The 12,217-nt window shown below is 36.9% G+C and overlaps 1 protein-coding gene across 2 annotated transcripts in view; it reads left to right on the top strand.

Moving 5' to 3' along the window:
• Window positions 1-12,217, top strand: part of TBCD (tubulin folding cofactor D) — a 164,767-nt gene that overhangs the window by 36,707 nt on the left and 115,843 nt on the right. For both annotated transcript variants that reach the window (XM_083354407.1, XM_083354406.1), the window contains exons 9-11: window positions 8,027-8,072; window positions 10,408-10,540; window positions 11,576-11,727. In XM_083354407.1, coding sequence (XP_083210533.1) covers window positions 8,027-8,072; window positions 10,408-10,540; window positions 11,576-11,727 — 331 coding nt within the window. The remainder of the gene's footprint in view (window positions 1-8,026; window positions 8,073-10,407; window positions 10,541-11,575; window positions 11,728-12,217) is intronic.

The raw sequence follows: 12,217 nt of genomic DNA, 5'->3' as shown, positions 1-12,217 counted from the left end.
GATAAGCAATTTTGTGATTTTAAAAACGACTCTAGAGAGGACTAAAGATTTTAGGTAAAAGGATATGCAGGCCTGTAATATGATGCAAAATCTTATGATGACAAAAATACTGAATTATCCTTTTAAAGAAATAATCAGGTAATAGTGACCACAATATCAATAATATCAGTAATAATGTCCGCTCAGTAGCATCTTTTGGACATATAGATAATCCCTGAGTTACGATTGTTCCTTTAGTGAACGTTCAAAGTTACGCTATAAGCGCCCCCTCGTGTTTATGAGCAAGTCCCGAAGTCCCATTCCATTTGTAATAGAAGACTACCTGTAATTATGTCCAAAGGGTGCTATTGAAAAAATGTGAGTTATAAAACAAATTTTATTAGACAAGATAGAGAAAATATCAAAAGTGGCTTTACAACTGACAGGCCAAGAGAATAATTCAGAAAAAGATGTTTCATTGAATCTAAACTGGCTGAAGTTTTAAAATTTGAAAGTGAATTATAAACAACACAGTATAATTTTTCTTGTTGGATTTACAAAAGACGTTTGTTAAAGCCTTGACAAATTCTGTGTGATGGGATAAAGAAGAAATGAAGAGAAATTAAATCCTACAATATTTTAATGAACCAAAGACTGCTAGAAGTAAAAGGAAAAAAATATAAAGTTGGTTTATTTGATCATGATTAAAACAAAATACATTGTTACTTCAAGCCCTTTATGGACCTTTGCTGAAACCAGGATTATGTTTCATGGATATTTTTTTATAGATAAAAGGTGGAGTATCAGGTGAATTGATAAATGTTTGTAACTTTAGGGAGAGTGAAGAATTACTCTATTTGTTTATACTAGTGATGAAAATTTATTTTTTCTTCGTTCTATTCCTTGTACTATTCTTTTTCTTTGTATTTTTTATTCTGTATTTTCTTTCTTTAAATTTAATTTGTAGTAGACTTTACTGTTATAACTAATATTTAGAGTGTGTGTTTGTGTGTGTGTATTGAGTTGAACTCTACTGTTAACAGTGAATAAATGTCTGTTAACCTAGCAGATGGTTTATCAAAAAGTCATAAACTGCTCCTAATCCTCAGTGTTCTCCATGCTTTGTAATGTTATGTTCATTCATTCTACATTTAAGATCATGAAATGCAGTTCATTAAAAACTAAAAGCAGGTGCATAGCCTCAGGGAGTTTTTGTTGCATTTACTCCATAGCTGACGTTACTTAAATCCATAAATAGCTGTTAACATATGTGGAAATATTTTTGGGGTTGGGCTATGCTCCTTTAACTTTAACTCCTGGCCATATTTATCTGAAAGTGTTTCTTACTATTAGAGTGATGAAACACAGGGTTAAGATAAAGTATTTAGTTTAGTGTCTGGATGAATGTTTAGACAATTCAAAGCATGTAATTATTTCAAGCCCTATTTTAAATATTTTCATTGAGTTAAATGAAAAATTATTAGAAAAAGTATGTATTGTGTGGCCTTGTTAAACTTTGTTTTTGCGTAATGGTTTAATTCACCCAATGAATGCCATATTTACAGATAGCAAATCTATAGCAAGGCAATATACAGGGAGTGCAGAATTATTAGGCAAGTTGTATTTTTGAGGATTAATTTTATTATTGAACAACAACCATGTTCTCAATGAACCCAAAAAACTCATTAATATCAAAGCTGAATATTTTTGGAAGTAGTTTTTAGTTTGTTTTTAGTTATAGCTATTTTAGGGGGATATCTGTGTGTGCAGGTGACTATTACTGTGCATAATTATTAGGCAACTTAACAAAAAACAAATATATACCCATTTCAATTATTTATTTTTACCAGTGAAACCAATATAACATCTCAACATTCACAAATATACATTTCTGACATTCAAAAACATAACAAAAACAAATCAGTGACCAATATAGCCACCTTTCTTTGCAAGGACACTCAAAAGCCTGCCATCCATGGATTCTGTCAGTGTTTTGATCTGTTCACCATCAACATTGCGTGCAGCAGCAACCACAGCCTCCCAGACACTGTTCAGAGAGGTGTACTGTTTTCCCTCCTTGTAAATCTCACATTTGATGATGGACCACAGGTTCTCAATGGGGTTCAGATCAGGTGAACAAGGAGGCCATGTCATTAGATTTCCTTCTTTTATACCCTTTCTTGCCAGCCACGCTGTGGAGTACTTGGACGCGTGTGATGGAGCATTGTCCTGCATGAAAATCATGTTTTTCTTGAAGGATGCAGACTTCTTCCTGTACCACTGCTTGAAGAAGGTGTCTTCCAGAAACTGGCAGTAGGACTGGGAGTTGAGCTTGACTCCATCCTCAACCCGAAAAGGCCCCACAAGCTCATCTTTGATGATACCAGCCCAAACCAGTACTCCACCTCCACCTTGCTGGCGTCTGAGTCGGACTGGAGCTCTCTGCCCTTTACCAATCCAGCCACGGGCCCATCCATCTGGCCCATCAAGACTCACTCTCATTTCATCAGTCCATAAAACCTTAGAAAATCAGTCTTGAGATATTTCTTGGCCCAGTCTTGACGTTTCAGCTTGTGTGTCTTGTTCAGTGGTGGTCGTCTTTCAGCCTTTCTTACCTTGGCCATGTCTCTGAGTATTGCACACCTTGTGCTTTTGGGCACTCCAGTGATGTTGCAGCTCTGAAATATGGCCAAACTGGTGGCAAGTGGCATCTTGGCAGCTGCACGCTTGACTTTTCTCAGTTCATGGGCAGTTATTTTGCGCCTTGGTTTCTCCACACGCTTCTTGCGACCCTGTTGACTATTTTGAATGAAACGCTTGATTGTTTGATGATCACGCTTCAGAAGCTTTGCAATTTTAAGAGTGCTGCATCCCTCTGCAAGATATCTCACTATTTTTGACTTTTCTGAGCCTGTCAAGTCCTTCTTTTGACCCATTTTGCCAAAGGAAAGGAAGTTGCCTAATAATTATGCACACCTGATACAGGGTGTTGATGTCATTAGACCACACCCCTTCTCATTACAGAGATGCACATCACTAAATATGCTTAATTGGTAGTAGGCTTTCGAGCCTATACAGCTTGGAGTAAGACAACATGCATAAAGAGGATGATGTGGTCAAAATACTCATTTGCCTAATAATTCTGCACTCCCTGTATATATCTGCAAGTAAATATTCAATTTTTTTTCAAAGTACTTGTTGAGACATCTTCAATCTATTATATTTTTTTATATATATATATGATGGCTTTTATTTCAAAAGTCATCTCTAGGAAATAATTTCAAAGATGATAAATCAATGTTTTTTTTAAAATACAGAGATTCTGAAGCTGGTTTTAGGTTGCTGTGTGTCCTCATTGGATTTGGTTAAGCACATGTTAAATTGCACCAGTGCAGGGTTGCAAATAGTAGCCATAATTATTTTGAGTTGATGTACATTGTGCAAGATTCTTGGGTGTAACTACAAATGTGCAAGTTTGGGTGGACATCAGTTATTGTGTTTCATAGCAGAGTCATGAGATTTACATTTAATTATAGTTTAACTAGATAAAATAAGGTAAGATTGTTAAGTAACTTAAATAGTACAATATGTTATGAATTCGGATTGCATCTTGTCCCTTAGGAGTACAAAATAAAATCTAAGGAATTATAATATAATCCCCCATTGAGGCATTACCTTGATGTGGTTGTGGGGCTGTGTGCTCTGAAGAAGATGAGATCTATGCCAATGATTCATCCATACTTGACAGGTCTTGTCAGAGGAACCAAATGAAGAACATCTCTGCCATAAACAAAATGGTGAGATGTAACTTACAGAACCTATACTGGATTCGCTGTTGCCTAGATCAATAAGGACCAATAAGGTGTTGGAATTCCTGGACATGTGAGCTATAGGACTCAGGACTGTTGGCTAAACAAAGAGGGTAAGCAGCTTGCAGGATTACTGAAAGAAAAGTTGCTTACCCGTTGCAAATATATAAAAACTAAAAGCAAAGAAATAATGATTTGCTATTATAAATCAAGTCCAAAGAGAAGAGAATATCTGAAAAGAATGCACCAGTTCTGGAAAGAACAACATCCTGAATCAGAAGAAAGGCTAGAAGATCAGCATTGATTTATAATATGAAATAAAGTACCGGTATGTACCAAAGTAGAATTGGAAAAGGTTCAAAGATTTAACCAGGGCAAAGAAATCAAAGTCTTTCCAGAGGAATTTCAAACAACAGAGACCATCTAGGTCAGGCATGTCAAACCGCCGGCACGCGGGCCGAAAAGTCACGATACATCGCGCGACGTCACGTGATGTCGCGAGTTTGACATGCCTGATCTAGGTGGAATTGGTAGTATAGAAATCGGCATCATTTCTGAACTATTTTCATTTCCAAACTAGGCAGTCTCTCTTTTGCCTGCTCCTCAGAAAGGACAGAGCCCTCTAACTAAAAGAACAAGAAGAACAAACAAAGAGCATCTAGAACAGCACAAAAACAACAAAATAAGGCTGCCTGCACTGAAGCTTGTTACAAAAAATAGCACATTTTAAGAGATATCAATACTGTAGTTTATCAAATATAAGAACTAGTTTGCTGCAAGAAATAAGCCAACTGATATACAGCACAGCTACAGTTATTATTTAAGATCTTGGAAGCAAGACCAACAATTTGTTTTTAAAAAATCCCAATCAGTGAATTGCCAAAATGGAGGATCAGGTTGGGAAATAAGATCAGCATGTTAAGATCAGATGCAACCTAGTTAGAAGAGATAAATAAAAGAAGCTGAAGAACAAGAAGATCAAGAATACCCAATCAAAAAATGTCACCTAGAGAGAAGAAAGATCAAGGAAGCAGTGGGAAATATAAAACAAGAAACAGCATAGGCTGAACTTCCAATTTCAGCTGAATCAGAAACATTTCTACCAATCCATCAATGACAAAGAAACAGTGCAGTTCTGGGAGCAGCTATGGGTTAAACCAAAGAAATACAACAAAAATGCAAATTGGATAAAGGAGATGAATAAGAATAAAAAAGAAGCTAAAATGAAAGAAGCAATCAACAGCAGAAAAGGTGGAAAAAGGGCAAGTAAGTTAAAGAATTGGTCAGCACCATGTGAATAAGAACTGCGTGCTTTTTAGTTGAAACATCTGATTGGTCTGCGTCCATTCATTGCCTAGCAGTGTAACATCATACTACAAGGAGGTGAAATTTAAGATTGGCTAACAACTGGCAAAACCTACCTGATAATGGAAGATCCACCAAAAGGAGTGGCATGAGGCGAATACCAGCTAATTACCTGTTTACCAAACTTTTCAAATTGCTAACTGGTATGGTAGTTGATGCAGTCCAACGGCATCTAGTTGAAAACAAGCTGTTTCCATTTGAGCAGAAAGGAAACTGCCCGAACAGCAGAGGAACAAAAGATCAGATCCTAATTGACACGATGATTCTGTAAAACTGCAAGAGAAGGAAGATCAATTTGAATGTGCCTTAGATTGATGACATGAAGGCATTCTGCTCCCTGCCACATGATTGGTTAATCAAGTGCCTACAAATAATAGGAATCAATAGAAAAACCAAAAGCTTTGTGCAAAGATCAATGACGCAATGGAAAATTGCTAATCATTGGTAATAGACTGGGAGAGGTTAACTTCAAGATGGGAATCTTTCAAAGAAACTCAGTATTACCACTACTCTTAGTCATTACATTGATTCCTCTGTCAGCAGTACTGAACAAGACAGACATGGCTATCAGACATCAGAAACATATGCCAGACTACCTGTGCCAGGCTATCCCACCTCTTTTAAATAGATTATCTGAAGCTGTATGGAAAAATATCTGACAACACTGTACAAATACGGTATATAGCCAAGCTGTTGCAATGAAGTTTAGAGTGGATAAATGTGTCCTCATTATAATTAATGGGGTAAAAAATAGTGAAAACTGAGGGAATCGAGATGCCCTATGGAAATAATATCAAGAGTTTGGAGGAAGAAGAGTACTACAAATCCTTAGTCATCCTTCAGGCTGACAAAATTAAGCAGCTAAGAAGAACATTACAGGTAGTACTCAACTTATGACCATTTATTCAGCAACTGTTCAAAGTTACAATGGTGCTGAGACTTATGTCCCATGCCTAAAGTTACAGCTACTGCAGCATCCCCACTCTCATGGGATTATGATCTGGGCACTTGCACTTACAACTAATGTACGGTGATCATGTAATCACTAGTGGCAATTCTCTATGCCAATTTCCCCAAAACTTCAATAAAGAAGCCAGCAGGGTTCTTGACAACGGCTATACTTCTTCCCCTCCCTCTGCTCTTGGATAGTGCAGAACTTAAAAGGTGGGTGGGCACATTTCCAAGTGGGGACAACCCCACCCACTGACCCAGTCAGATCTTGATAAGACATACCAGCTTGGCTCCCTCCTCCTAGATGAAATTAGCTTTATTATACACAAACCTGGCATTTGTAAGGAACAGCTGAAGTCCAGGACCACCAAGGATCCAGTTGCCAGGCACTGAGGATAGAAACTGAGGTGCAGATAGTGGGATCTCTTTCAAGCACTCAGCCCAGTGTCCCCATGTGAGGTACCTTCAGATTTCTGCTGTATCTCCCTGAGCCCACCAGAGGGAGATAAGGTAGAGAAGGCCCTACTTTTCCCGTCAGCTCCACCACCCCAGCCCTCTCAAATATGTTTCCTTTCCAGACCTGGCAAGCATATCCATCTTCTCTCCTGACAATTCTACAACACATCCCAGTTCACCAGGAACTCAAATCATCCCTAACCCACTTGCCTCAAGGTACTTGGCAGTCCAAATACCACACCTAAAAGTTCCATACAGTCCCTCCTTAGCCCCATAACAGAGCAAGCACTGTAATTATGATGCAGGCTGAGAGGCCCATCCACATCCACAATGCCAACATCTAGTAATGGTGGATGGATGTGCAAAAGATCAAAGTCTACCAAGTCTGTGAAGAAGGTATAGAATGTTAAGATCCATTCATTGTTTTCTTGGAATCTTTGTATCCTATTGCAAAATAGCTTGCATTCCATTTTGAATGGCTTTCTATAATGTATTCTACTCTTTATTTTATGAATTAGAACACAGGGACTTCTTGTTCTCGCATACTAGAGTAGCTTCACTGATAACCGCTGCTGAACATTAGTTATGCCCAACTTTGTATCTGTTTACCTTCTTTTTGCAAAAACATGCAAAACCAGTAGAATTCTAAAATATATACTAAGGGAGACATTAAATTAGATAATAATATGTGAATAAATATTCAGTTTCAGCTATGGTGGATTTAGAGTTTATTGAGGAAGAGATAAGCCAATAATAAACAAGCTAGGAAGATTGTTAATGCAGTTTGCAAAGTGTTTCTCTTGGTTTCATGTTTATTTACAGAGAGTTAGTTCCAATTTAATGAGCACCAATGATTTGATTCCTATTCTACTCTACCCTTCCCTGCAAGCTGATTCTCCTCTCCTCTCCCTTCCCCTCCCTTCCTCTTCCCCTCCCCCTCTCCTTTCCTCTCCTCCCTTCTCTTCCCCTCCATCAACTACTTTTGTCCCACTCTTTGTTTTCTAATCTTCCTATAAGGATGTGTTCTGTTAACTCTTTAGCTGCATTCCATTACAACAGTCATCTACATTTTATCATCTTACATTTTATTTTATTATTTCAGTGGATGTTCCTGATTTTAGTCTATAATCACATCCAGTACACTGCACATTATTACATTGCTCTGTCTCTCAAGTTTTAAACTTTAAGCAAAGAAACCTTTGGTTCTGTATTGTGCAAGTGTATGCATTTGAGAGTATAACTACTCTTGGTTGATGTAACCAACTTTAAATATCAGCCTGGCCCTTTATTTAGCTTTAATGTGATCATACACACACGTTAAAGTTATGTATTCTGGTAAAAATAATATATAATTAATACAGTATGCCAGAGGACATCTGGAATATTACTTCTGGATACTAATATTTCAAAATTTTAGTTAATATTTGTATTTCAATTGTTCAGTAATATATTTTTCTTTTTCTTAGGCACAACTTTTCAAACATGGCAAAAGAGAAGATTGTTTACCATATGGTAAGACTCTTCATGGTACCATAACATATGAAATAGATACTTCTTCATCTCATGTCAAGCAATAACATTCGATGTTAGCAGCGTTCACACATACATGAGCAAAACATGAGTATGATACAAATTTCTGGTGGTTGTAGTGTGAAGATTTTTCACTTCTCTTTACTCTCTTGTTTAAAATCAGTGAGTGGGATCCTGAGAACAACAGCTAGAAATAATCTTGTGCAAGGGAGATTTCTTGTTTCTTCCTTCCCTCAGTATCTTCAAAACCTTCTGTGGAAGGTAGAACATCTTGGATAATGCAAAAGGAGTTAACTAATATTTGGTAGAGGTGTCATGTGCAAGGGTGCCACCAAGGTCCCTTCCAACATCATCATCATCATCATCATCAACTAGTAATGGTGTTTAAAGCCCTACATGGCAGGGGTCCGGAGTACCTCAGGGAACACCTGCTGCCGGCATCAATCTCCCTGCGCCCTGTGCGTTCCCACAGAGAGGGTCTCCTCAGGGTGCCACCGATCAGAGAATGTCGATTGGTGGCCCCCAGGGGGAGATCCTTCTATGTGGGCGCTCCGGAACTATGGAATCAGTTACCGGTAGAGCTCCGGATGGCGCCCGATCTTCACTCCTTTCGCCGCGATCTGAAGACGTTTTTGTTTGCACAAGCCGGCCTAGCCTGATGGGGGATTGGTGGGGTTTTTATTCTTGTATTTTTATTGTTGTATCTTTGGGGTTTTATAATTGTAGCATATTAATTGTTTTAAAATCGGGCAATTATTTAATTTCCTTTTAATATTTGTAACTTTGTATTTTATTCTTGCCCTGTGAACCGCCCTGAGTCCTTCGGGAGAAGGGCGGTATAGAAATATTATTTAATAAATAAATAAATAAATAAATAAATAAATAAATAAATAAATAAATAAATAAATCATCATTATTATTACTACTACTACTACCACCACCACCACCACCACTACTACTACTACTACTACTCATTTGAAGATCAAATTTGACAATTCAGTCTGATAGAAAGACAGCTATGGATAAAATCCTGCCAAGTGCTCTTGTATCTCAACAGTTTTCTGTTTTATAGGTATAGTGACTTATTTATTTATTTATTGAAGACATAAAAATATATTTAAAAAATCTTGCCTGCATCCATGGCTGGAGATTGACTTTGGGATGGATACAGTTAAATGGAAGGGGATTGTGGTGCCCCTTTCAATAGGAATGAGTGACTTGAACAGAGCTCAGCAGTACAGATCAATTTATATTGGAATTTACAAAGGAACTCATTACTCTTAAGAATACCAGGTCCTTTACTAGAGGACTATTCAGATATAAAAAATAATTATTATTTTTTTCCTTTTTTTCCTCAGTTTATAATATATATAGTTTTTAGAGTAAAACATAGTCTGAAACCTAAGGTGTTTTCCTAGAGTAAGTAATTTGTCTCTCTCTCTCTCTCTCTCTCTCTCTCTCTCTCTCTCTCTCTCTCTCTCTCTCTCTCTCTCTCTCTCTCTTTCACACACACTATACAGTTAGGCAAGCATTTCCAAATCTTTTATGCACATATTCCGAATGCTGCTGCAGATGGCTTTGTGGGATGCTCATTAACAAAATAGCTGAGCAATATAATCAATTGGAATGCATCCATTTACCAGATTTTTGGGGGGTGGGTGGGGGGTAGGATGCATTTTCTCCTTTTAACTTTTAACTTTGTTTGTATGTAGGGGGAACACTTCAGAAATATTGTACATAATAGCTTGTCTCGCTTTGATAGCATCTATTTGAGAATCAAAGGCAGCCTAAGAGGAGACTGACACTTCATTGTCAGTTTGCTGACTTCCTCTTTTTGAAAGGTTAATAGTTAATAAAAAATAAGGTAGGCAGAAAATCTTTTGAGCTCACTGGTGTGACCCCAAGCTGTGGACATCCTGAAGTGCACTATAATGTTATATTATAATCATATGTTTATCAATAAAAAGGAAAGTGTGAGTCCAGTAGGTTGTGTTTATACCTGCTATAAAATGTGGACTCAGTTGAAATGTTGCCTAAATGTTTTATTTTATAATGTTCATGGATACTTTTCCCTAATAAATCAAGTTAGTCTTAGTGGGGGACTATGGCACTGAGACAAAATACTTAATTTCAGTGCAGTGTAAATGTCTTACGTGTCAGAACTTTTTTTTTCTCATAACATATTGATAATGTTGGTAATAAAAGCTGAGTGTATGTTTCATAGCTTTCTGCTGAAAATTGTTTCAAGTGTTTCAAATGCATTATATAGTGGACAAAATTGGATATATTTATTGATATAGAAATTTATTCATTATAGCTTCTACTGTACTTGAATGTCTTGATAACTGCAAGCTCTTTGAAAGTAACGAAACAATTCTTCGCAAGCTGGGAGTGAAACTTGTTCAGCGACTTGGTCTGACATTTCTTAAGCCAAAGGTGGCAAAGTGGAGGTTTGTTCTTTTCATAATCATGTTTTTACTTGCCTTCTGTAAGATCTATCATTAATAGGAGTAGATAATAATAAATCATCTCTTATTCATTTGATGACAAGAAGTTCTGGTTTAGCAATATTTGTGTAGGAACTTTGGCATTCAATAGGTATAAGCTTCTTCCTCTATAATTTTAATTTACATTATTAATTCACGTTTTCTACAGTTTATTTTATAGCTAAATGGTCCTTTCAAAGTTAAATTTAGGATTAATGGAGAAAAACAGATCCTAGGTGGGGTATTGTTTTAAAAAGTTTACATAAAGCTGTGATGTCTCTTCCCTTTGTGCCTCCTTGAATGAAAGTACCAGTACTGAAAAACATAATTAGGCTGTTAAAAATTTCCACTAAAATACACATTGTAATACTAGGAATAGTAAGAATAAAGGGCATGTAGGTGTGGGTGTAGCTGACGGGTAGGCAAGTAAAGAAACGCAGCAGCCAGTAAGGCTGGTGTTGGTCTGCCACCATTATCCAGGATATCCTGCCCTTTGGCTCCACCCCTCAGCCCTGGGAGCTCAGCTTGGTCCTGGGGATCTGGTCCTTACCTGTAAATTCTTCGGGGCATACAAGAATAGTCAGTGTTTTTTGACCCCTGGCTGAAAGAGTGAACAAGTATTTTGAACTAATTACTAAAGTATATTAAACATTAGGTAGTTTGCTTGAGGAATAATGAAAAAACAACAACCCTGTATTTCTTAAGTTTTAAACTGTGTCCCCAAAGCTTGAGCTTAGATTGCACTTTTATATATTTAAACATATTCGTATTTATAAATATTTACATTCTATTTAATAAATGATAATTTATAGGTGTTTTATTGGTGAAATTACTTCTAAATAATGCTGTGTAAGATTTGAATAGCGAAATTTCAGCTCAGTTATTTCACCAGTGACAGAATATTTTGCCTTCATTTTTAAAATCTACTTCATGGATATTTTGTAGATAATGCGCTTCTCTCTGCTAAAAATATAATCATAAGTGAAACTGCCTTTCTAGGTATCAACGGGGATTCCGATCTTTAGCTGCCAATCTACAGTTTTCCACTGGAGGTCTCATTCCGCAGAAAACAGAAAATATGGCAGTTAACACAGGAGAGGAGGAGGAAGAAGAGGAATATGATATTCCAGGAGAGGTTGAAAATGTTATAGGTATGTTTGATCAAAAGCAATGTAAGATCTGACATCCTGTCCAATGTGGTTTATGAATATGGTTTATTGATTTATCTACAAACCCTTACGTTACCTGGTAGGAAATAATGTAAATAGTGTTACGTTACTTTTGTTTCATAGTTTTAAAAATATTATTTATGTCTGGGTGCCATACTTTTGATTCTTCCTCTTAGCATTCCTGGCTAAGGCGGGACTAGAACTCAAAGTCTCCCATTTTCCACCTGGTACCTTAACCACTAGACCATACTGGCTCTTTGTTATTGAAGCTGTAATTATTAATTTGATGCTTACCTTAATTAAAGCTAGCTAACAATAATATTTTGTGCATGTTATTGCACTGATGTTATTTGTATTTTTTGGTTATTGTTCTTGACATTGTTTTGAATGATGCGTCCCTCCCTTTCATGCCCCGTTTTGACTTTTCCCGCATAATTAATTGAATCTTCTTTCTTTTTAAAGACCTATTTAG

The sequence above is a fragment of the Vipera ursinii genome (assembly GCF_947247035.1).
Source record: "Vipera ursinii genome assembly, chromosome: 2".
In the NCBI taxonomy this organism is placed as follows: domain Eukaryota; kingdom Metazoa; phylum Chordata; class Lepidosauria; order Squamata; family Viperidae; genus Vipera; species Vipera ursinii.
The sequence above is the reverse complement of the archived record's forward strand: the minus strand, read 5'-3'. Positions and strand labels throughout refer to the sequence as shown.